Source organism: Epinephelus lanceolatus, chromosome 15 (assembly GCF_041903045.1).
Source record: "Epinephelus lanceolatus isolate andai-2023 chromosome 15, ASM4190304v1, whole genome shotgun sequence".
NCBI classification, from domain to species: domain Eukaryota; kingdom Metazoa; phylum Chordata; class Actinopteri; order Perciformes; family Serranidae; genus Epinephelus; species Epinephelus lanceolatus.
The window spans coordinates 36,735,540-36,757,315 of NC_135748.1; the positions used below are offsets into that span (position 1 = coordinate 36,735,540).

General features: G+C 40.2%; 1 protein-coding gene across 4 annotated transcripts in view; it reads left to right on the plus strand.

Moving 5' to 3' along the window:
* The window catches only part of syt16 (synaptotagmin XVI), a 56,786-nt gene that overhangs the window by 3,586 nt on the left and 31,424 nt on the right, over positions 1–21,776 (plus strand). For 2 of the 4 annotated variants that reach the window (XM_078175268.1, XM_078175269.1), the window contains exon 2: positions 21,065–21,307. In XM_078175268.1, coding sequence (XP_078031394.1) covers positions 21,065–21,307 — 243 coding nt within the window. The remainder of the gene's footprint in view (positions 1–21,064; positions 21,308–21,776) is intronic. The other 2 variants (XM_033641921.2, XM_033641922.2) reach the window with 1 other exon arrangement.

Here is a 21,776-nt window from a genome sequence, read left to right on the forward strand (position 1 = left end):
GTTAAAATAGAGTGAATATTGGACCCATATTCATCAAATGAACATTTTCAATAGTGTGTCATGCAGTGTGGGACTCACACTGGTCTGTTCTTGGTCTCGACTTGATCTCAAACCCCTCAAAGTCTTTGTCGTGTATTGGTCTCAATAGACTCTGATCTTGTTCAGAACTTGGTCTTAGTTTAGCTTGTGTTGACTCAAAGCAGTCGCCAGAAGAAATGTTGTTTTTGCAAACCACAGATACATTTATATGGTATTTGTAGTGGATAAGTTGAAACATCTTTATGGTAAAGATGGAGTTAGGTTTAAGCACAAAAATCACTTGGAAATGGTTAGGAAAAGATCATGGTTTGGCTTGGTTGGCTTTGGTGGCACAATAGATTCTGGAAAAGCAGGGACGGGTCAGTGAAAAACACCCAGGTTCAGTGACTGAAAGGCAACCGGGAAATGCTTTTATGTGTTGGCATGAGAGAGCCGTACACCACTTCCCACGCAAAAGTTGTGATCTATATAAACAGAGTTGATGGGAGAACTTGACCCATGCTTACAAACATTTTGGAGACAGGAAATTGGTGACGCAGATTATGAGGTAGAAGTCTGATTGTAGAAATTGTTGAATATTTTTTTGTGCATGCCATTTTTGGCTTTTTAGGCCTGTGGTCCTTATTTTCTTACACTACCGTGCTTGGCGGGTCACTTTCCCCGCCTTCCTCTGTGTTGTTGTGTCTTGCTGGGATTCAGGAAGAACCGTCCGCCTCGCCCAGTGGGAGGCAGGAAAGCTGTGTTGATTGACGGTTCATACAGGACACAGAACAGCTCAGACTGGACAGTTGGACTTCAGTGAAAGAGAACAAAGGGATGAAGGAGAGAGTTTAGGAGAGAGGTCGAGTTTGTTCTCTGCATGAGTAGGAGTTTGTTTTTGGGGAGGAGAAGAGAGAAAGAAAGGAGTAGAAAGGAGTGAGGAGAGAAGGAGGAGGTGAAGACATGGCCAGTGAAGGAGGAAATAATGACACTCAGTCAGCAGCAGCAGACGGCTGGTTCACACGTAGAAAATGTGAGTTTTGAGTATTATTTCTGAAATCTGGAAAATGCTGCGTGATGATTGAGCCCAGTTTCTCATTTCTTGTCTTGGTTGTTTGGTTTCACCTGCTGTTATTCAAAGAGAATTTTACTCTCTGGTATTGATGGACAAACGATACTGTGGCGCAGAAGCTTGTTTCACACTTGTGAAACTATTTCAATATAATGTATTGTACTGAATCACTGCATTCCTTTATTTGAGTAAAATGACTCAATACTCTGTTACAAGTAAAAGTCCAGTATTGAAAATGTTACTTAAGTAATTGTATGTAATTATAATGAAGAAAATGTACTTAAACTATTAGACAAATGTTAGAAAACAGAAAAATGTTGCTGTGCAGGGGTGAAATTTTGATTTAAAAGTCAGGGGGACGCAGTTAGTACAAGAACAAATCCTCAAAAAGGCATTAGTTTTTCAGATACCCTTACCAAAACATGACCACAATTTTCAATTATTTTGATATGTCCCCTTCATGAAATGGTTGGTCATAACAGAATATATTTTATAACGCAAAATACAGCAAAATGTGTTAAAATTGATCAATTTATTGACTCAACCAGTAGGCAGTAAACTGCATAATAAAACCACTCTGGAGATGGTGAGGTACCTGTTTAAACTCATTTTATTTTTTTACCTATAGCTTGGATTTAGTTCAGATTTGCACTTACAGTGTCCTGATTTCTGCCCAACACCCCACAGCAATGTGAATATTAGAATATGTATTTATGGTAAAACTAGATACAACTGCAAAGTTATCATAAGCAGAAACTTCACACACCAGGTTACTGTTACTTAAGGTAATATATGCTGGCATGTTGCATAGTCCAGGCCATCCCATTGATTAAGAAACTTTGCACATGAACAACAAATGTGGTGCAATAAACAAACTGTGTAATATGAGGCGATAAAATACATTTTTTCATGTTAATATGATATAATAATAATTTTATTTGTATAGCACTTATCTAAACAAGGTTACAGCGTGCTTCACAAAGTGCATGAAAATAACGGCTTGAGACTCTGAGGTAGGCTTGAAGATCTCAGGTCACAACTTGGAACATAGGTAGTCAGAAGCTCTGCTTTATAACGAGGGACTAAACCCTGTTGAGCTTTAAAAGTTATTAAAAGAATCTTGAAATCAATTCTAAAGTTAACTGGCACCCAGTGGAGGGAGGTGAGATTTTGGGTGATGTGTGACCTTCGATTTGTCCCAGTTAAAATTCAAGCTGCAGCGTTCTGCACTCGTCAAAGCCGAGCCAGTGAAGATTTATTGAGGCATATAAACAGTGCATTACAGTAGTCCAGGCGCGAGACTACAAAAGCATTAATAAGCTTAATAAGCAGAAAAAGACTGTATGGTTAAGTATGGTGATATTTCATTGGTGGAAGTTGCAGGATTTAATATTGGCATGTGTTTTAAAGTTCAATTTTTGAATGTAACAAAGTATGCCAAAAATATATTTTTATTCCTTAACCATTTAACCTTATGGAGTTCATGATTTCAAAATATATCTCCTCTTACAATATTTAACGAGAACCCCCAAACTCCACTATAATAGATATTGTTACCACCTATTTTATACAGACTTGTGAAGTTCTTTCTAGTTTTGTAAGTTATTCTCATTTCCATTCATTCTTTATATAATTTGCAACGCATAAGATACAAACACTATTCCAATTTCCGTATCAGTTTTTAATATAACCTTAGTTTTCAGACTATAAAAAGTGGAGGGGGTCAATTCTGCCTTCGGAAGATGTTTTGTTTACCATCACGTGCCTTTCTTTATTTTTCCCCACATTATGTCTCTCCCTCCATGTATGCCAGCTAGCTGGAATTATGTTTGAACAGAGTTTGAATGTGATATGTTTGAATAATGCGAGGCAAGTTGGGCAAGAAAAATAATCTTGCGACAGTGTGAATTAACATGTAGTGTCATGAATCCCAACGTGTCAATACCTTTGCCTCGCTGATACGTTAAACTGTGCCACAATTTTTGAGATAGAGCAATTGACATGGGCTCAACTGTCACTCAAAGTGCTTTGGTTTTGTTTTAACTGCTCTCAAAGTAGAGAGTGTTCGTTCAAAGGTATGCAGCATTCTTTTTTCGAAGCTCTACTGTTCCTCGTCTGCGAATCTCCAATAATAATAATATAAGTAACATCTGGAATAGAGCACACTAAATAGTTCTGTTCAAGTTATACGTTGTGAATGGTCATGGAAATTTTATTTCTGGTCCTTAAAAAATCTTGGAAAAGTTTTTAAATCTCGTCAATCAAAATGTGTGGGAACCCTGGATGTGAAAGCAGGATTTTACTGTTCTAGTTGGTTGAGGCTGAGCAGAACAATGAAGCATCAACGTCTGTCTTGGTAGTCCAAGTTTGGAAGCTAAGCAGCAAAATATGTTATTATAACCTTTATTAAATTCAGGGGGTCTCTCTTACATCGAGATCTTTTGAAAGAGATCTGAAGAAACAAAAAATAAAACCCAACACATCTTACATATACAAGGTTTAAATCCTCCATACAGGATAAAATCCCTAAAGCCTTATCTGAGCTCCTGTTATCCTGCAACCTATAGTGATGATGTATCTTTCATTTATAAATCCATAACAATGTTTTGCCATGGCTTTTTTAGCCATGTGATGTGCCATGTAGGCTTATGATCCATTTGAGGACCTACTGGATGTCAACATTTTACAAATAGATCAATTTTTTCCAATTTATTTGGGATTTATGGTCTCAAATGTCCTCAGCTCACCTCCATCAGTGATGTCTCAACAGGTGTTTCAGCAGCTACCATGTTGCACAGATGAAATGCAGCCTGTAACCAGCAGATGGCGCCTCAGCATCAGTATTGCTATGTTTTCTGGATGGAGCTTGAGGTTCTCTGCTGCCTCAGTTTCTCTGATTGATAGTTTTAAGTAGTTGGATAGATGGTGGTGTTGGTGCACACCTTGATAGTCCTCTCATGTCAGGAAGTCATTGTTTGTGTTTTGGTGTTGAATCAAAGCCTGAAAGCTGAAAGTTTGATGCTGAGTTCACTTCCTGTCAGCCGTAACCACATCAGAGTTGGAAAATGACAAAATACTTCATCATGTATTCAGGAACATGTGCCAGAGGATTGTTTGTGGCTAATTACAAACAGAATACTGGATGTTTTAGGCAAATGTAATACTGATATCTGAGGGTAGAAGACAGAAAGGCCTGCTGTACAGTCATCAAATTATTCCTTAAGTGGACTGAAAAATGTGATGAAGCAGGATATTCTACAGCTAAACAGTAACCTTCACTATCATCAGAGATAAATATAAAACAGTAAGTAAAAATTAAATATAATACAGTATATAGATATGTTTTAAGGTGCTCGGTCACACCAAAACTCGTAGCAAAGTAAATCAGCACATGGAGGTTTTAAATTGTGTTTAACTTTAGTAAACTTTGACTTGCAGACTTGAGCCGTTCACCATTATGTACTAGTGATATTTGATAAGTTACCACTCATATTTTCCCACTCTCCTACTTTATACTGCAGCTGCTGCACGGCAGTTTCCCTCGGGATTAATTAAGTTATGACTTATTTTATCTTATCTTGTCTTATGTCAAACTGTCTTGATACTGTTGACTTTTGCGTCAACAGTCACACTGTACAGTCAAGTCTGAAATGGTGGAAGCTATTATTTTAGTTTGTTCAGTTTTAATACATTTCCTGTCTGGTAACATGAAAAATTGCAGTGATAAAGCTCTGTTAGATGTCTCACTGTAAAGGCTTTGTGCTATTTTGGGCTGTAACAGAGGGAAATCTTTTGTCTGCATCTATCAGAGGTGCTCTTTTGGGAACATGACGTCAAAAAATACTGAACCACAAGCTGTTCTGCAAATTGTTTGTCCCAAAAATCCCATTTTATTGGGTACATTTATTTAAACCCTAAGTTTAGGATGAATTATTAAAAAATCTAACATTTAACAGAATAAGAGAAGAGAGGGGTCTTGATGTATAAATGTTTTTTATGTGTTGCCTCCTGGACCAAACACAACATAAAGATTAATTATGAATCATGAAAAATAACAATCAGACATTAGAGAATCTGTCCTGTGTGTAGTCAGGTTTAGGCAACAACACCACTTTGGTTAAGGTTAAAGGTTTACTATGCAGGATTGTCAGTTACTGTTTGTGAACACGCTGACCAGCAAAATAGAAAGTAAAAGCCAGCTCCAGATTCACTCTAGTTGGGCGTTCCCCTCGCTTTATCTGTGTCTTTTCGCCGCCATCTCTTGGATGCCTGCTGCTTACCGCCTGGCACCAGGGGCCTCATTTATAAACATTATGTACACACAAAACAAGGCCTGAAAGAGGCGTACGTCACTTCCAACACAAAAGTTGTGACGTATCAAAGCAGACTTGATGGGACCCATGCTTACAAACAATTTTGAGACGGGAAATTGGCGACATAGATGGTGAGGTGGAGGCCTGATTGTAGAAACTGTTGAATATTTTTTGCCTTTTGTTTGTACGTACATTTTTAGCATGGATCCTATGCATTGTTTTATAAATGAGACCCCAGGTCACTACGTTTATATAAAGCCCCGACCTCACCTGAGCACTCTGGAGGTACGCACCCATAAATGTCCCGAACACAGAAAATAAGAAATCCAGGCAGAGGGCAGAGTCTCAGCAAATAAATACACCTCCACACACTGAGAGTGGGTCGTAAGTGATTATTGAGCGAGTTACTTCCGTCTGAGTTTTAAGGAAAATCCTTACAATCCTATGTAGTACACCTTTAAGGAAAGATGATGGTTTTGGTTCAGTATTGAAACAATAAACACCCTGTTTGGTGACCGTGTTGACAAAGATCTTTCTCTAACCTCTAACGTTGTGTGTGAGTAGTCTAAAGATAACAATAATCTTGCAGGTTCATTTAGTGTGAGAGTTTTGCGACTTTGCAGATGCATAGCTTCCAAACTTTTCCCTATTATGTTGATTTAAAAATCACATAACTGAGTTGGCATTACATTTAAATCCTCTGTTGCTCATCAGTGGTATATAGAGTATTTTTGGGGTTACGTGAATGCAGGCTGTATATTCAGTGATTCAGTGAATGGGTGTTCGGCTCTTTTGATGCCTTGCTTTATACTTAGAGCTTCTCTCTGATGTGAAACCTCCTCTTAGTTGTTTTCTTCTCTTCTCACTCTTCATCTCAACCCTGAGATACTCTTGTCCTCCCGGCCAATCAGGACGAACAGACAGACAGCGCCATGGTAACATGAGACCTTCTTACATGTGGGTGGGAAAAGGCACATTCATTATACCTTAATAGAGCCACCGGGCTGTTTCCAGGGAAACTATGATTTTTCAGGTGTGTGTGTGTGTGTGTGTGTGTGTGTGTGTTTGTTTGCGTGCGTGTGTGTGTGTGTGTGTGTGTGTGTGTGTGTGTGTGTGTGTGTGTACGAGCATTTGTCTTGCGGTCAGTGGGTTTGAGTCAGACTGAAAACATGATGTGCTAATGTTCTTGGGTTGATTTGACCTCCAGCCCCGATAACAACAACAGCCAGTGAACGTCACATGTCAGCTCTGAAGTCCAGCGTGTTTTTTTTTTAGAGATCAGTGGGATGGAGTGATCAGAGCATCAATGGCATCTGATTGTAAATCGTTTCGCAGAAATATAACGCCGTCAATAAAGTTGTGAAGTCGGGAGGACATTTTTCAGGTGCCCCTGGTTCTAGAAGCAAAACCTTATTCATATTTTGCATATAAAAATGTGGGATGACTGACAGGTGGAGCACTTTATTTCACTTCTTTATACTTTCCATGGCATGGATGAACATAACAGTAGAGGGTAACTACAAGTCCCAAAGTGCATTTCAGCGAGAGACATCTAATTACAGAGCCTAAAATTATTCTTTTTGCATGTCAGTTTCCAATTCTGTGTCAGTTTTTAAGTTATATTGGTGCAACAAAGCATTATGGTTTTGCCAGAGCTCTGATGCTCACCTGACTAGCTTCTTTTCCATAGAAACGGTGGTGGAGGCTCATGGGTATTGTTGTATATTGGCCATCTGCCATTCCAAAAATGATGGCGAAAACACATTTATCTGAGATTAAGATGAAACTATTAAAACTGGTGGCCATAACGTAACATTATCCAGGAGAGTCCTGTGTACTTAATAAAGAAACACTGAGGATATGATTAAATATAATCCAGTTGCCAGTAAAAATGTTGGCATTGTACTAGGCTTGCAATGATATGAGATTTTCAAGGTACAATCACGGTATCACGGTATTATAGAATATATATTATTATCAGTCATAATGACTTTAAAGGAATGAAAGTGTCAGGGTTATTTTTGATTGAACAAATGTTTTCTTATTATAATTGAAGCCCGAAACCATTTTGTTGATAGAAGTATGTGTAAAAAGTCTCCCTTCAAAGAATTATTGAGATGGTGAGATTGTAGATAAGCAAATGTAAACGGTATGATAATCGTCAACTTTTATATCACGGTATACCTTGAAACCGGTATATCGCTGCAACCCTACATTGTACATTTCTGAAAACCATGAATACTTTATTAAGAAGCAGTTGCGTTGAAACTTTACATTTCAACATTGCTTTGATTAATGTGTGGTTAGGTTTAGTTGAAGAAACAAATTGGATATGGTTAGGAAAAGATCATGTTTGGGCTTAAAATACCTATTTTTTGGGGCACAGTCCTGGCTGGAAAATACGCAGCTTCAATCAGGAGAGACAGAAGAATGTAGTAAAGATAATATTTAATACAGAATATGAGATTAACAGATGATTTGTGTTGATTAAGATGTAACAGAAGCCTTTTGTGCTTGGACACCAGAGGGATATATTTTGTGATCGAGGGACATCTGAGCGGCAGCAGGATAAATCCCCCCATAGAGTCCAGACACTGGTGGTGGCTGATGACTCAGAGGCTGCTGACTGCTGAGGCAGATGAGGCTGATGAATCTGTAAAGACTAGGTGGTGATGGGGAGGTGGAGGGTGCACACGATGGCAGCAAGAAAGAACAGAGACAGGGTTTGTCGCTAAAAAACACCCACAGTTTGAACCTGAAAAGCTGCTGGAAACACAGCAATGACTTTATAAATTGGTTTTGTTATTTGTTGGTCTCAAACAGTGATCTGCAGCTTGGCAGGCGTCTTGCTTAAATGACATGCCATCCACCATCCCTCCACCTCCACATGACAAAGTCAGTTCGTGTACTACATCACTTACAAACGCTGATATGATATATATGAATTGTGTAAATGTAACGTATTTGTTTACAGAAACGTACAATGACAACATTTTCTTCTGGCAACTGTGCTGTTGAAAATACATTTAAATGGGATTTAAACACCTGTTTGGTGTAGAAAAATATAACCATAACCCCAACTGGTATGCCGACTGTGAGCCAGGCCTCATTGTTACTTTTATATCTTAGTTGCAGTTGATGTTATCTGTAAAAGTTTGCAGATCAATAACAACTCATGGCACTGGATAAACTGTCATTCAAAACCAGCAGTAACAGAAGAACCAGAAGGCGAGAGGAGAAGTCAGCTTCTGTAACATCCAACCCCATCTGAACGGGCGTACGTCATTGTTTTGGAGAAGCTTTGTTTTTCACACCCACAGAACACGAGACGAGCATTTTCAGATTTGTCTGTGGGAGTGAAAAACGCCCGGTTCAGTGAGGACAGAAAGCCAAAACAGAGAGGAGGAAAAATATTGAAAAATTAGCATGAAGGTGGCCTCACTCACATCCAGACTTCTTACTACAGAGAAAGAATCTTCAGTAAATTGAGGACCAGCGTTGGAAAGTAAGGACATTTGAGTACATGCTACTTTATACTTTCCTCCACAATATCTCAAAGATAAATGTTGTACTTTTTACTTATCATTTAAAGGTGCACCCTGTAGGAATTGTCAGTCACTGTTTGTAAATAGTATTACCAGTGAAAGTGAAAGCCAAACCCAGATTCCCTCTCGTTTGTTATTTACATGTTTTATGTCGCCATGCCGGTGATAGCTGTGGCCAGAGGCATTATGTTTTTGGGTTGTCTGTCCGTACATCTGTCTGTCCATATGTATCCATCCATGCATCCCATTCTCGTGAACACAATACCTCAGGAATGCCTTAAAGGGATTTTCTCTGTAATTGGCACAAATGTCCACTTGGACTGAAAGATGAACTGATTAGAATGTAGTGGTCAGTGGTCAAGGTCACTGTGACCTAGTCATCACAAACTCATAAACATGATATCTCACGAACACCTTGAGGGAATTTCTTCAAATTTGGCACAAATATCCACTCTTACTTAACAATGAACTGATTACTTTTTAGTGGCTAAAGGTCAAAGGTCAAGGTAACTGTGACCTGATATGTCCCATTCTCATAAATGTGATATCTCAAGAATGCCTTGAGGGATTTTGTTGTTTGTTTTTTCAAATTTAGCACAAAGGTCCACTTTGACTCAAAGATGACCTGATTAGATTTTGTTGGTCAAAGATCAAGGTCACCATGACCTTGCATCTGCCTCATTCTTATGAACATGGTTTCTCAAGAACACCTTGAGGGAATTTCTTCAGATTTTGCACACATGTCCACTTGAACTCAAGAATGAGTAGAATTTGGTGCTTAAAGGTCAAGGTCACTGTGACCTCACAAAACATGTTTTTGTTTTTTCAAGTTAGGAATTACTTCACTAATTATGACAAAATATCACACAAATGTCAAGAAGGATAAAATGATTAAGTGATAACATAAGATTAACTTCACTGTGACCTCATAATGTTCTGGAAAAGCACTTTTCTGGCCATTACTCAACGTATCTCAGGAACAGAAGGAGAGACTTTTGGTCAGATACTGAATTGGTGATACTTATCTCAGGTGCCCACCTTGAAACTGTGCTGATTATATAGATCTTTTATGCTGCTGGCGGGAAAATATGTGTGAAGCATCCATGTTTTTGCAACTTCACAGGTTCACAGAGGCATACAATCGCGAGGCGGTAATTATAGTTTGGCACTGTATCCACAGTTTTTTGTAACTTACTCTTGGATGCGTGCCGCTTACGGGCTGGTACCTGGTTGCTGCCTTTTTGTAGTCCCAACCTCATCTGTATGATGTGCCCACAACGTCCTCAACACAGATACTAGGAAGAAAATAAGAAATACAGGCAGAGGGCAGAATCTGCAGATAAACTAACAAAATGACTCCTCACTCCTTTTAATTGACCTGTAGGGGGCGCAAGTTTTCCAGAAACTGGCTCCGCCTAAAAACAACACGCCTTACCGTCTGTCGTCAAAAGAGTTTTTGGGGTGAACTGTTCCTTTAAGCAAATGATCTGAATACTACTGTCATCACTTCTGAGGACAGAGCATTCAGCAGAGTTTTATGATAATGATAATAATATGTAGGCAAAGGGCCAGGACACACACACACACACACACACACACGCCTACAGTCCTGAAACTAATTACCCACATTAATGAGTGACCTTACAACGAACTGAAAGAAACAGCAGGCGCTCCTTTTATTCATCGCTAAAAAAGAAGAAAGAAAAAACTACAAAGCACCGTGTTCGCCCTCTTCGGGATCTCTCATTAATAAGCAGTAACAGCGTGGCCTTCGCTGCTGCTGTGTCTTCTTCTTCTTTTTTTTTTCTCCATCCTAATCTAACGCTCACATCAAAGTGTTCTCTTTTCTCCTCTGGAGCTACTCACTTCAAAGCCGGGGTGGAAAAGTCAGCAGCTGCATAGTAATCAGGGGATAAGGATTTAGTATTCACACACACACACACACACACATACACATACACAAACAACCTCTCACAACCGTGTCTGTCACAGATTAGCGATTGTGGATTTTTTTTTTTTTTTTTCATCGCCGTTGGTTCGATCTCTCCATCTCATTAGCCTGGTCCGATGCCTCTCATTGACTTCTGGGTCACATCGCCTCCTTAGTCCTTGTTTGTACATTCATTCATTTTAATTTGCTTTTAACACGTTCGACAAACTGTTTCATCAATACTCTCCAGCTGATTCTCTGCTGGTGCGATGATGCAATTCACCCTCCACAGAGATTATTTTAGACTAATACAATCTCATGTATTCTGATTTAAATTTTGTCTGCAAGAAAGTGAAAGAGAACTGATGAAACTGAACTTTTCTGCAGTGCCTTTAAATTTATTCATGTCAAATTTAAAGCAAATTTGTTATATAATCGACCAAAGTTTGAATCACATCATCATCATCACCATCATCTACACTCACAAGATCACTAAAAACATTAGGAACCATCCTCTGTGGTCCACAAATATTCACAGCAGTTACCAAGCTTTGGCGCTGTGCGTTTTCTGTCCACCTGAAATATTGTTGTCCACCCATTTTGGTAAAACGTCAAGAGTACAGAAGAGCAGATGAGATCTGGATTATGCTGCAGGAGTGGATTGTAAAGTTTTCATTGACATTTTGATTCCTCAGCTTTAGATATCTCATCATGTTGGTGTGCACGGGACTGTCAAAGCGACACTTGTCTTTTAAAGGGTTTGGAGTGTGGTGATTTATTTTTGCCTTTTGAAAAACCAAAAACACAGGAGCAAAAATTGTAAGAAATTAATAAAACCTGCAGTGTAGAACTTTTGTCTCCCCCTTCTGGCAGTAAGAGTAGTTACACAAACTCTGTCGATGTGTGCAGCCCAGTCGCCTGAAGAAAATGTTGGTAGTGGATTCATTACATTTGCATGTTTCAGAAGTGTCATATCAAGGTTTCTAAAGTGGCATAATATATGAACTGACTTTGTCATTGGGAGACGGAGGGGATTGTGGATGGCGTGACTCCTAGGTGAAACATCGCCAAGCTGCAGTCCATCGTTCAAGACCAACAAACAATAAAACCGGTTGTTTTTTGCAAGTCATTGCTGTGTTTCCATAGGCTTTTTAGCCACCAAACCTGTGTATTTTTTAGCGCCCCCAAAACCAGTTATTTTAAGCCAAAACAACATCTTTTCCTAACCAAGTAGTGCCTAAATCTGACCGCACGTGAACCGCATCCATCCATCCATTTTCATCCGCTTATCTGAGGCCCGGTCGCAGGATAGCAGCCTTAGCAAAGCACCCCAGATGTCCCTCTCCTCAGCAACGCATTCGAGCTCCTCCTAGGGAGACCCCAAGGTGTTCTCAGGCCAGATGAGATATGTAATCCCTCCAGCATGTTCTTGGTCCGCCCCAGGGCCTTCTTCCAGTGGGATGTGCTTGGACTACCTCTAATGGGAGGCACCCAGGAGGCATCCTGATCAGATGCCCGAATCTCCGACCCCTTTCGACGTGAAGGAGCAGTGGCCCTACTCTGGATGTCCGAGCTTCTCACCCTATCTCTAAGGCTGAGCCCAGCCACCCCACAGAGGAAACTCATTTCGGCCGCTTATGTCCACAATCTCATTCTTTTGGTCACTACCCAGAGCTCATGACCATAGGTGAGGGTTGGGATGTAGATGGACCAGTAAATAGAAAGCTTCGCCTTCCAGCTCATCTCCACTGATCCATCTCACGTTCCATTCTACCCTCATTTGTGAACAAGACCCCGAGACACTTGAACTCCCTCGCTTGAAGCAGTAATCCACCGGTTTCTGGCAGAGAACCATGGCTTCAGTTTTGGAGGTACTGACTCTCATCCCGCCCGCTTCACACCCAGCTGCGAGCCGCCTCAGTGCATGCTGGAGGTCAGGGTGTGATGAAGCAAACAGAACCACATCAACCACATCATGTTAACCACAGCCTTGTTGAAATATAGAGTTCAGCCAGCTTTATAATAACATTCAACTCCTCTTGAGAAAATAAGGACAAGTTTCTGGAGAATCCACCATCCGCAAACTTGTCTTGGACATTTCTTGGGATTTCCCGCCATACTTCTCATGGCTGCTCCATCGTTATGGTCCTCTTACATAACGCTACAGATACTAGACACAACAGTCCTGCTATACCGAGAAGTACAGAAAGCTTTCCCTGAAGGTGATAGGGTGGATCAGCATCATGTGAACTCATTTGACAAGAGCTTAACTTTTCATTGAGCACCATCATCAGGTCAAATTTCCAATTGGTCCAATTTGTGATTCTACTTTATCTTTTCTGTAAATGTGTCACTGTTAACCAGTGGGTGCCCCTCAAGCAGTTTTCACAGTATTTAGACCTATGATATGTATCTTAAAGAGGTTAGGCTGGGCTGTGCTGATGTCATTAGTCATTAGGATCACTGGATTGGGTTGTAGGCTATTTGAACAGCCAGCTGAAACTCAGGGAGTGTGGTTTCATCACAACACTCAGGCTGACCTGCCCAACCACTGAAGTTGTTGTCTTGTAGTTTGGGAGCTCGTAAGCTCCAGGTCACCTGTTTTATGTCTTGTCTGGGAACTAAAAAATACTTCATGATGGCGTACTTTTGGGATGACTCTGATGGAGTTTCGGGGGACGTGCAGAAGAACTGTTCATCTTCGGGTGTGGGAGTGGCAGGCCGCTGCCGTCCAGGTATTGGTGGCTCTAAATAGCTGCGAACAATGAATTTAGGTTGGTAATCAGAATCAGTATCTGACCACTGTATTGATGATGTTTATGTGTAAGTTATCTGTACGCTACAACAAGAAGGTAATAGCTCGCTGTTATGGGTTTGAAGACTAGGAGATTCTACTTACGAGTTTGGGGCTAAATGAGAATGACAACAACTGTGTGGCATTTGACGAAGTTTTAAGGTATTAGCCGCAAAAGTTTCAAGTTCTTAATTGTCATTAGGCTGTTGTTGACAATGAAATAATTAGATATCTAATTAATTAGCAATTAAAACAATGATGTGTAGTGGTATAAAGTAGTAAACTAATGATTTTTTCCATCAGCCTCAGCTTTGTGTACTTTGTGTTCATGGTTATAAGCAGACGTTAGCAGCACAGCATCAGCACAGTAGACATGGTAAACAGTATACTAAATATTTGCATGTTTACATTGCAACTGAAGCTTAGCTCAGCCTCACAGAGCTGCTGTAGCATGGCTGTACACTCTTATACTGTTTAGCCATTTAGTAAACATGTACAAACCAGTCTGATTTTTAGAGGGAAAGTTGAAGAAAAATATGCCAAAGCCTCTCTGTTCAGAAAAGTTTTGAGACTGAGAGTTTTTATGCTTCTTCTGGTGCATCACTTTCACAGTATATTACATTTTGTATCATAAACGTTGGTAATTAGATTAGTCAATAAGCCAAAAGAGAACAACAATGTTTACAGTAACCTTTAACCGCTATTTATCAAGCAGAGTAAAAAAATGGCTCTTTCCAGCCTCCCTAATGCGAGGGTTTGATGCTTTTCCTGTTCTCTGTCATTGTAAACTGAATATCATTTGGGTATGGGATTGTTGGTTGGATGAGGTTAGGTGAGGTAAACCTTTATCAATACCCAGTGGGGAAATTTGTTTCTACAGCACAAGGACAGAAATAAACAAACATTCGGGATGCATGATAATATCTCTACGTCATCGGCATTGGCTAATATTGGCTTTAAAATTAATCAGAATCATGGTTTTTTATTAATTTGCACAGTGAATGAATATTACATACATTGAAAAGTATTGTATTTCATGTCTCCATGTGCTGGTGGGCCGTCATGATGTTAATTCCACTACAGAAGAGACTTGATGAACAGTAAAATTAGGTCGAGGAAAAAGTGGATATATTGATATCAGAATGGGTCAAATGAGGGGTTATATATTGGCATATCGGATATCAGCAAAAAATCCAATATCGTATATCCCTGATAGAGATGAAAAAAACTAAAATGCAATATAAGTTAAAATAGACAAGAGCAATAAAAGACAAAAAAAATGTGATAGTGGATTGACAGCAGCAGTCAGCAAGTCTGGTATATGTCAACTGGGAATATATAATTTGATTAATAATATATAAAATTATTCTTGTAAAGAAATTTCAAGAAATAAAATATAGTATATGATGATAAAATAGTATGACATCTGAACATAAAATAGTATAATAAAGGCTATTTGAAGACGTGATGGGCATTTCATTTGTGTATAATATGTGTGTTGTGTGTTTGGTTAGTTAGAGTTAAACAAACAGGGATCTCTGCTTTTGGAATGAACTGTGCCCATGTTTGAGTTGTGTGTGTGTGTGCGTTTGTGTGCAGCAGGTGTGAGTCCAGACTTTGACCCAGGGTTTCTTCCTGTCCATCTGGATGCAGACAGTCAGAGGCTCTCTGAGTCTCCAACACTGAGCTCAGTGTCTGTGACAGTCAGAGCAGCTGAGAGGGGAAATTCTCCACTTTACTGCCGCATCTGAACACACCGTCCAGACAGTTACTGTCACACTGTGTTCATTTCAGCAGGGTTTTTTTTTTCATTGTAAATTAATTTAAATGGAATTGATAGGCTTTTCTGTTTTTTTTTTTCAGTTAGATCTTTGTCTTGATCTTTTAGATGCAATTTAGGTGTTGCATATGTTTTGGTCTTTCAAATTATTAAACATAGGCGAGATGGCTGGCAAGCAGCAGACCGCCCTTTTTTTCACAAGACACAGCAGCATTTCTAGCTGGATTTGTGGCACCAAAATCGGGAGGGGGGGTTTAGCACCAAAACCAGCTGTGTTTTAGCGAGAAATAGGGACATTTCCAGTCGTGATGTGGCATCAAAACCAGGTATTTTTTAGTGAGGCATCATGGCATTTCCAGCCACGATTGTGGAATCAAAATCGAGTATTTTCTAGCAAGATGTCACAGCATTTTCAGGCATCAAATCCTGGCATTTGATGCTAGGATTGTGGCAACAAAAAAAAAAGTGTTTTTTAGTGAGATCTCAGGACATTTCCAGCTGTGGCACCAAAACTGGGTATCTTTTGGTGGGATATGGAGACATTTCCAGAGGCAACTGTGGCATCAAAAGCAAGCATTTTTAGGCAAAAAATTGCTGCATTTCCAGCTGCAATTGTGGCATCAAAACCCTGTATTTTTAGCGAGACATTGGAACATTTCCAGTCAAAATTGTGGCATCAAAACCGGGTGTTTTTTAGTGAGGCATGAAGACATTTCCAGATGCGATTGTGGTATTAAAACCATATGTTTTTTAGCAAGACATCGGGACATTTCCAACTATGATTGTGGCGCCAAAACTGGGTATTTTTCGGGAGACACTCAGTACGTTTACATGGACAGTTTAATTCCACTTTCATTCGGAATGAAAGGCCATTCTGATTAAAAGTGATCATGTAAACGGTCATTCCGATTGAAAATTAAAGCCGATTAAAGGGGGTGGCTTATTCCGTTTGTCATTCCGAATGAAATAATTTTGTGTGCATGTACACGCTCATTCCTCTTTAAGTTCATTCCGGTCTTTCTGCGCATGCTCGTTTCCTTGCCTTTCTGGCGCGATGACGTATATAGTGCGCATAGCAAGATAGAGTAGTCGGACTCATTGCGCTCACCGGTTTCCATATTGCCAAAGCACGGTCTTCTATCTCCCTTCTTCGACCTTCTATCTCTCTTTTCCTCCTCAACAGACGAAGCATTAGCAGAACAAGGTTGTTGTCGTACTGCTGCTTCAAGAATATAAGCAAAACAAGCCCGAAAAAGGCACTAAGAACAGCGTCGTCAAGCATCTTGTTATCCGGAGTGAGGACTACAGTGTTTTCTTCCGGTAAACATAAACACGTAACATCCGCCCCGCCCCCTATCCAATCAGAAACCTTCCCTGCCCCAAACCTTGCGCAGACCTGAATACAGGCGACTGAACTGATCTCCCATGTAAACCCTCATTCGGGATAAATATTTCCCATGTAAACTACCTGGAAAAACTTTAATTCCGAATGATTTCATTCAGATTTATTTCATTCTGAATGAGAAGCCATCATGTAACCACACCCACTGAGACAATTCCATATGCAATTGTGGCATCAAAACCATGTGGTCTTTTGTGCCATTTTTTTACCATAACCAAGTTGTTTTTGTGCCTAAACATAACAAAGAGGACAGTGTATCTGGGGTAGGCTTTCACTTTCTCTGCGTATACTGTTAATTAACATCAACCGACAATTCCTGCATTTTACACCTTTAAGCTTTTCTTCCTTGGTCACATTATTGTTATTTTTTATGGTTCATAAAATGTGTGGTGGAAGTTAGAGAAAAAGAAACTGGGCTGTCGAGAAGGAAGTTGTGTTGCTGTTGTTATACCAAAAGAAAACGTATAATAATGATGATGTAAGCAGACCCATATAATCTGAATCTACAGCCTGATAAAACAGACAGTGTTTACTATGTAAAGTTTGGCATGTAGTTAACATTTAGCACATTAGCATGTGAAAGCAGCATTGGTTGCATTAGTCAATAGAATGCACCCTTTGGAGACGATGATATACAGAATTACATAATAAGCCACCCAATATCCAACCAGCTTTACATCCCTCAACACATTTGGTCGTGGAGGTAGAACCAGATAAAAATAACATCAATGATACACAGATAAATCAGCTCCTCCAGGTCTGTGTTGAGAGACAGGAGCGTCTTTTCTGTCACTGTCGTCATAAGTGTGTGTAGGTGAGGAAAGAGGAGGAGGTGGTGATGTTTTATTTAAAGTGAAACTTGAACTGTTTTATAATCAGTGCAGAAGTGTTCCCATGCTGCATCTGTCATGTGTTAGCCCTTCCAGATATCTCTCTCTGTGGGAGTGAACAGCAGCTGAACATAAAGAAAGTGGGTCGACACGACAGAGTTCTTCCTTTCGTTGTCTGTGGGTTTTAATTGGAAGAAAACTGTATATTCCCCATTGTATAGTACATTGTTAGTTCAGCAGTTTGGTGATTACAGTCAGCGTTTAAAGCTGCATTAATTTAGCAGCAAACTAGCAACTGTTTGATATGTAAAGATATAGTGGAGTAATGGTGTCCTGAGCAGAAAATGTAGTCACGCTCCCTCTGTGTGTGTGTTGTAATCTGAGCTTCTCTGTTGCAGCAAGTGCATGTTAGAGGATGTGATTTCCTGTGTGTGTATCCCAAAGGCTAGCTAATTTCCACCCCTCTGCACAGCATACAGCAGTTACAGATGGTTTCAGCTGATAATGATGACAGCATCATCATGTAAGTGTAGTGCCAACCCTCTGGACCCCTCGAGGTTAACACTATTAGCTCTGTCAGCACTGTTGCCATTGTTAGCACTGTTAGCACGGTTAGCGGCTAGCTGCTGGCTTAGCCACCTCCATGTTGAGAGCCATGTGCAGACAATTCCGGCAAAGACTTTTCTTACTCATACCAACAAAAAGTGGTGTATCATATCACTGCCAAAGGTTCCACCTGACTGCATTACAAACTGACGCTGCCCAGCAGGGTACCATACCACCATAAGAGGTCCCTTTTGGTGTCAGTGATGCCGATAATGACTGACGAAGCGGTGGTATTTGATGGCTTTGGAGTGAGAATGGGCTGTTCTGTTCACGCAGCCTGTTGTCTACGCAAATGCTAGTTGATAAGCAAGTATATCTGTCAGCACTGTTGGCACTATTAGCACGGTTAGCTGCTAGCCGCTGGCTTAGCCATTTCCATGATGAGAGCCGTATGCGAACAATTCCGGCTGAAACTTTTCTCATGCACTGTTGTTACGCATACCTATGCTTGCCTGAGAATAATACAGTTCAGTGGAAAGAAACAAGGTCCATTTCCTCAAGTACTGTACGTAAGAACATTTTAAGGTACTTGTACTTTACTTCAGTACTTCCATTTTATGTTACTCTATACTTTCGTGTTGGTATTTTTACTTCAGTTAAGAGTTCTTCCTTCACCACTGATACAAGTACTGGCATCTAGGCATACGGAAGGCAGAAAATATTACAAACGCTGTTGCGTGCAGCTTAAGCAAAGGCAGCATCATTGCAACAGGAACCAGCTGCTGATGATGCTCATTATTTTCACACACACACACACACACACACACACACACACACACACACCGTTGCTTGGTGATATGTTGGATGTTTTTAGAGCACATTAATAAGATACATCTGTACAGCGTGGGAGATTCAGTTCCTAAAAATGACAGCGTGCGACACGAAGAATGAAAAAACAAAAGGTGGTGTATGAAATAAATAAAACCTATTACTATTACACCCTCACACACACACACACACACACACACACACACACACACACCTATGCTGCCGAGTCTTTTCTTTGGCGTCTGCTCTCAGCAGGATGTGCACTCGTCTCCGTTTGCTCTCATTGATTCAGTTCTCTGCACTCTGAGACGTTACCGTGGAAACGGGAGACGTCGACCCCCCGTTATGCATTTCTATTCATCTGTATTAAGTCTCAGCCGCCTCATTGAGAGCAGAGTAGTACGCCTTGTATCACTTCATCTCTCTCCATCTCCACATCAGCTTCTCGCTTCCTCCTCTTTTTATATTTACTCTCTATTTTGGTTTCTGTCTAGTTTTCACTCATCTGTATCCTCACTGCAACTTTCATCGCTCCTGTCTTTCTATTTCTGTCCAGATGTTGTTCTGCCTCTCTCCTCTCCTTGATTTGTCTCTTTCTTTTTTCATAAACATATATCTGTCATCTCTCTCTCCTCCCGGCCCCTTTCTCTGTCTATTTCCTCTTACTCTCTCTTTGTGTTTTATAAATTACTTTCAGTTTTTCTCTCTCTTGACTTGCAGTTCTTCTCCCCATTACCAATCACGGCAAAAAAAAAAATACAGTAAAGAGCTACTTTAACAAGCCAAGGTTAAAAACAGATCAAACTTAAATCACCACTTCCTTGTAACTATGATGGAGGAGACTAAGAACTTGTCTTCTCAGGCAGTGTTGCCCTCAGACTGTACATAGTGTCAACCAAGCTTCTCCTGCTGACCATCGGTGTCAATTTGATTTAATTTGATTTATTCAGTGTTTGTTTTTGCACATTTTGTAAATGTGTAAATGTCATTTCCAGTCACAAACAACAACCTTGTTACTAAAAAACGCTTAAATGCTATGTGTCAAATATAAGTTGCACTTATAATTTAGTGAAATCATTATTTTAGGGAATTATTTATTTATTATTATTTGATTATTATTTTAGTACTCTAAAGTACCCGTAGGAGTACACATAACCCCATTTCAGAAACAGTAATGTGGATGATAGCAGCTACATTTGCCGTCTTGAGTCACATTTTCAATTTATGCTTCAGTGAAATGTTTCCGCCGCCGTAATCTGCACGGACAGCTGTTCAAAATCACACAGATATCCTGCTGTATATGTCTCCCGTGGTACTGACATAAAAAATGTTTTGGTTCAGTAAATGTCTGCTGTCAGTCAGCCTGGTGAAGGCAGTTTGGCTGGCTGCTGTTCTCTCAGCTCCACAGGAGCTCCTGCTGCTGACAAACGGCTGCTTCTGTGAACAGATGCTGAATAATCTGAATCTGAAATCAGTGGTTTTAGAAGTTTGTGTGACAAATATGAAGTTGTCTACAACATAACAAAATTATGTAGTTGTACAGCATTAAAAAAAAGTGTTGAGCAACACTTTTCTCTGTCAAAAATTCATAATTTCTGTTGAGCGACACTCCAAGCCAACAATTAGGCTTTCGTAAAGGTCAATTGAGGACGCTGTAAATTCAAATTACTGATATGTCACAGAAAAAGTATCACTGTAAAGGAAATAATTACTAATATCTTGGCCAACAGTAAATGAAGATAGAAAACGATTTTAATTTCAGTTCTTGTTTGATAGAATTACCCAGAAGATTACCCAGAAGTGCTCTTGCAAGGCACAGAGCTGCTGGTTCAGCTGGTAAACTGTCTTTTTCCGGCTGCTGCACTGTAGCAGATGTTTTACACTGACTCTGCTCTTGAGCAAGGCACTGAGGGTAACTCAAATACTAAAGTGTCACTCATTCTGTCTGTGTGTATCACATGTACCATGCGTACTGTGTGTGTGCGTGTGTGCGCGAATGTGTCCAGACTGTCTGTTTGTGTGGTCTGATCAGTGTGTCATTGTGTGTCCCCTCTCCCTCTCCCTCCTCCTGCCAGTCCCCCCAGAGGCCATCGGCTTCCTGTCGGCGGTGGGCGTCTTCATCGTGGCGTTGGCCGTCCTCTTCCTCTTCATCAACAAGAAGCTGTGTTTCTCACGCATCGGTGGACTGCGCTGTCTGGAGCAACATGGCCGCCGGAAGAAAGGACGACTGGGAATCCGCCAGGGGCTCGGTAAGTGACGTCTCTTTATGTCTACCTGATCAGTGAACAGTGAAACCTTGTAGGCAAGCGGACACAAAAACTGTCAAGATGATTAAAAACAGTTTCTTCAGTTTTAGTTAGTCAACTGCACTTCCACAATTAAGGCTACAGGAATCAATATTCATATATGTTATTTTTGTGCACTTTTTGAGTATTTGTTTTGCATTTCGGCGCTCTTGCAGAACATATGTTGATCACAGGAAGCTCTGGTAGCTCTGAATGTACTCCAGCCCACCAGAAAATAAAATATAGGTCTTTGTTTTTATTATTACTTCTATGCATACACATCCTCTGTTTTCGTACAAGGCAGAAGTAAGTGCTGATGCCATTTAGTAGTTTATTAAAACACAGAATAAACTCACTTAGTGACATTATGATGTGCTGAGGACGGCCCTGCCAGCATGTTTTTTAAAATACCAACCATGTCCGTTGTTCATGA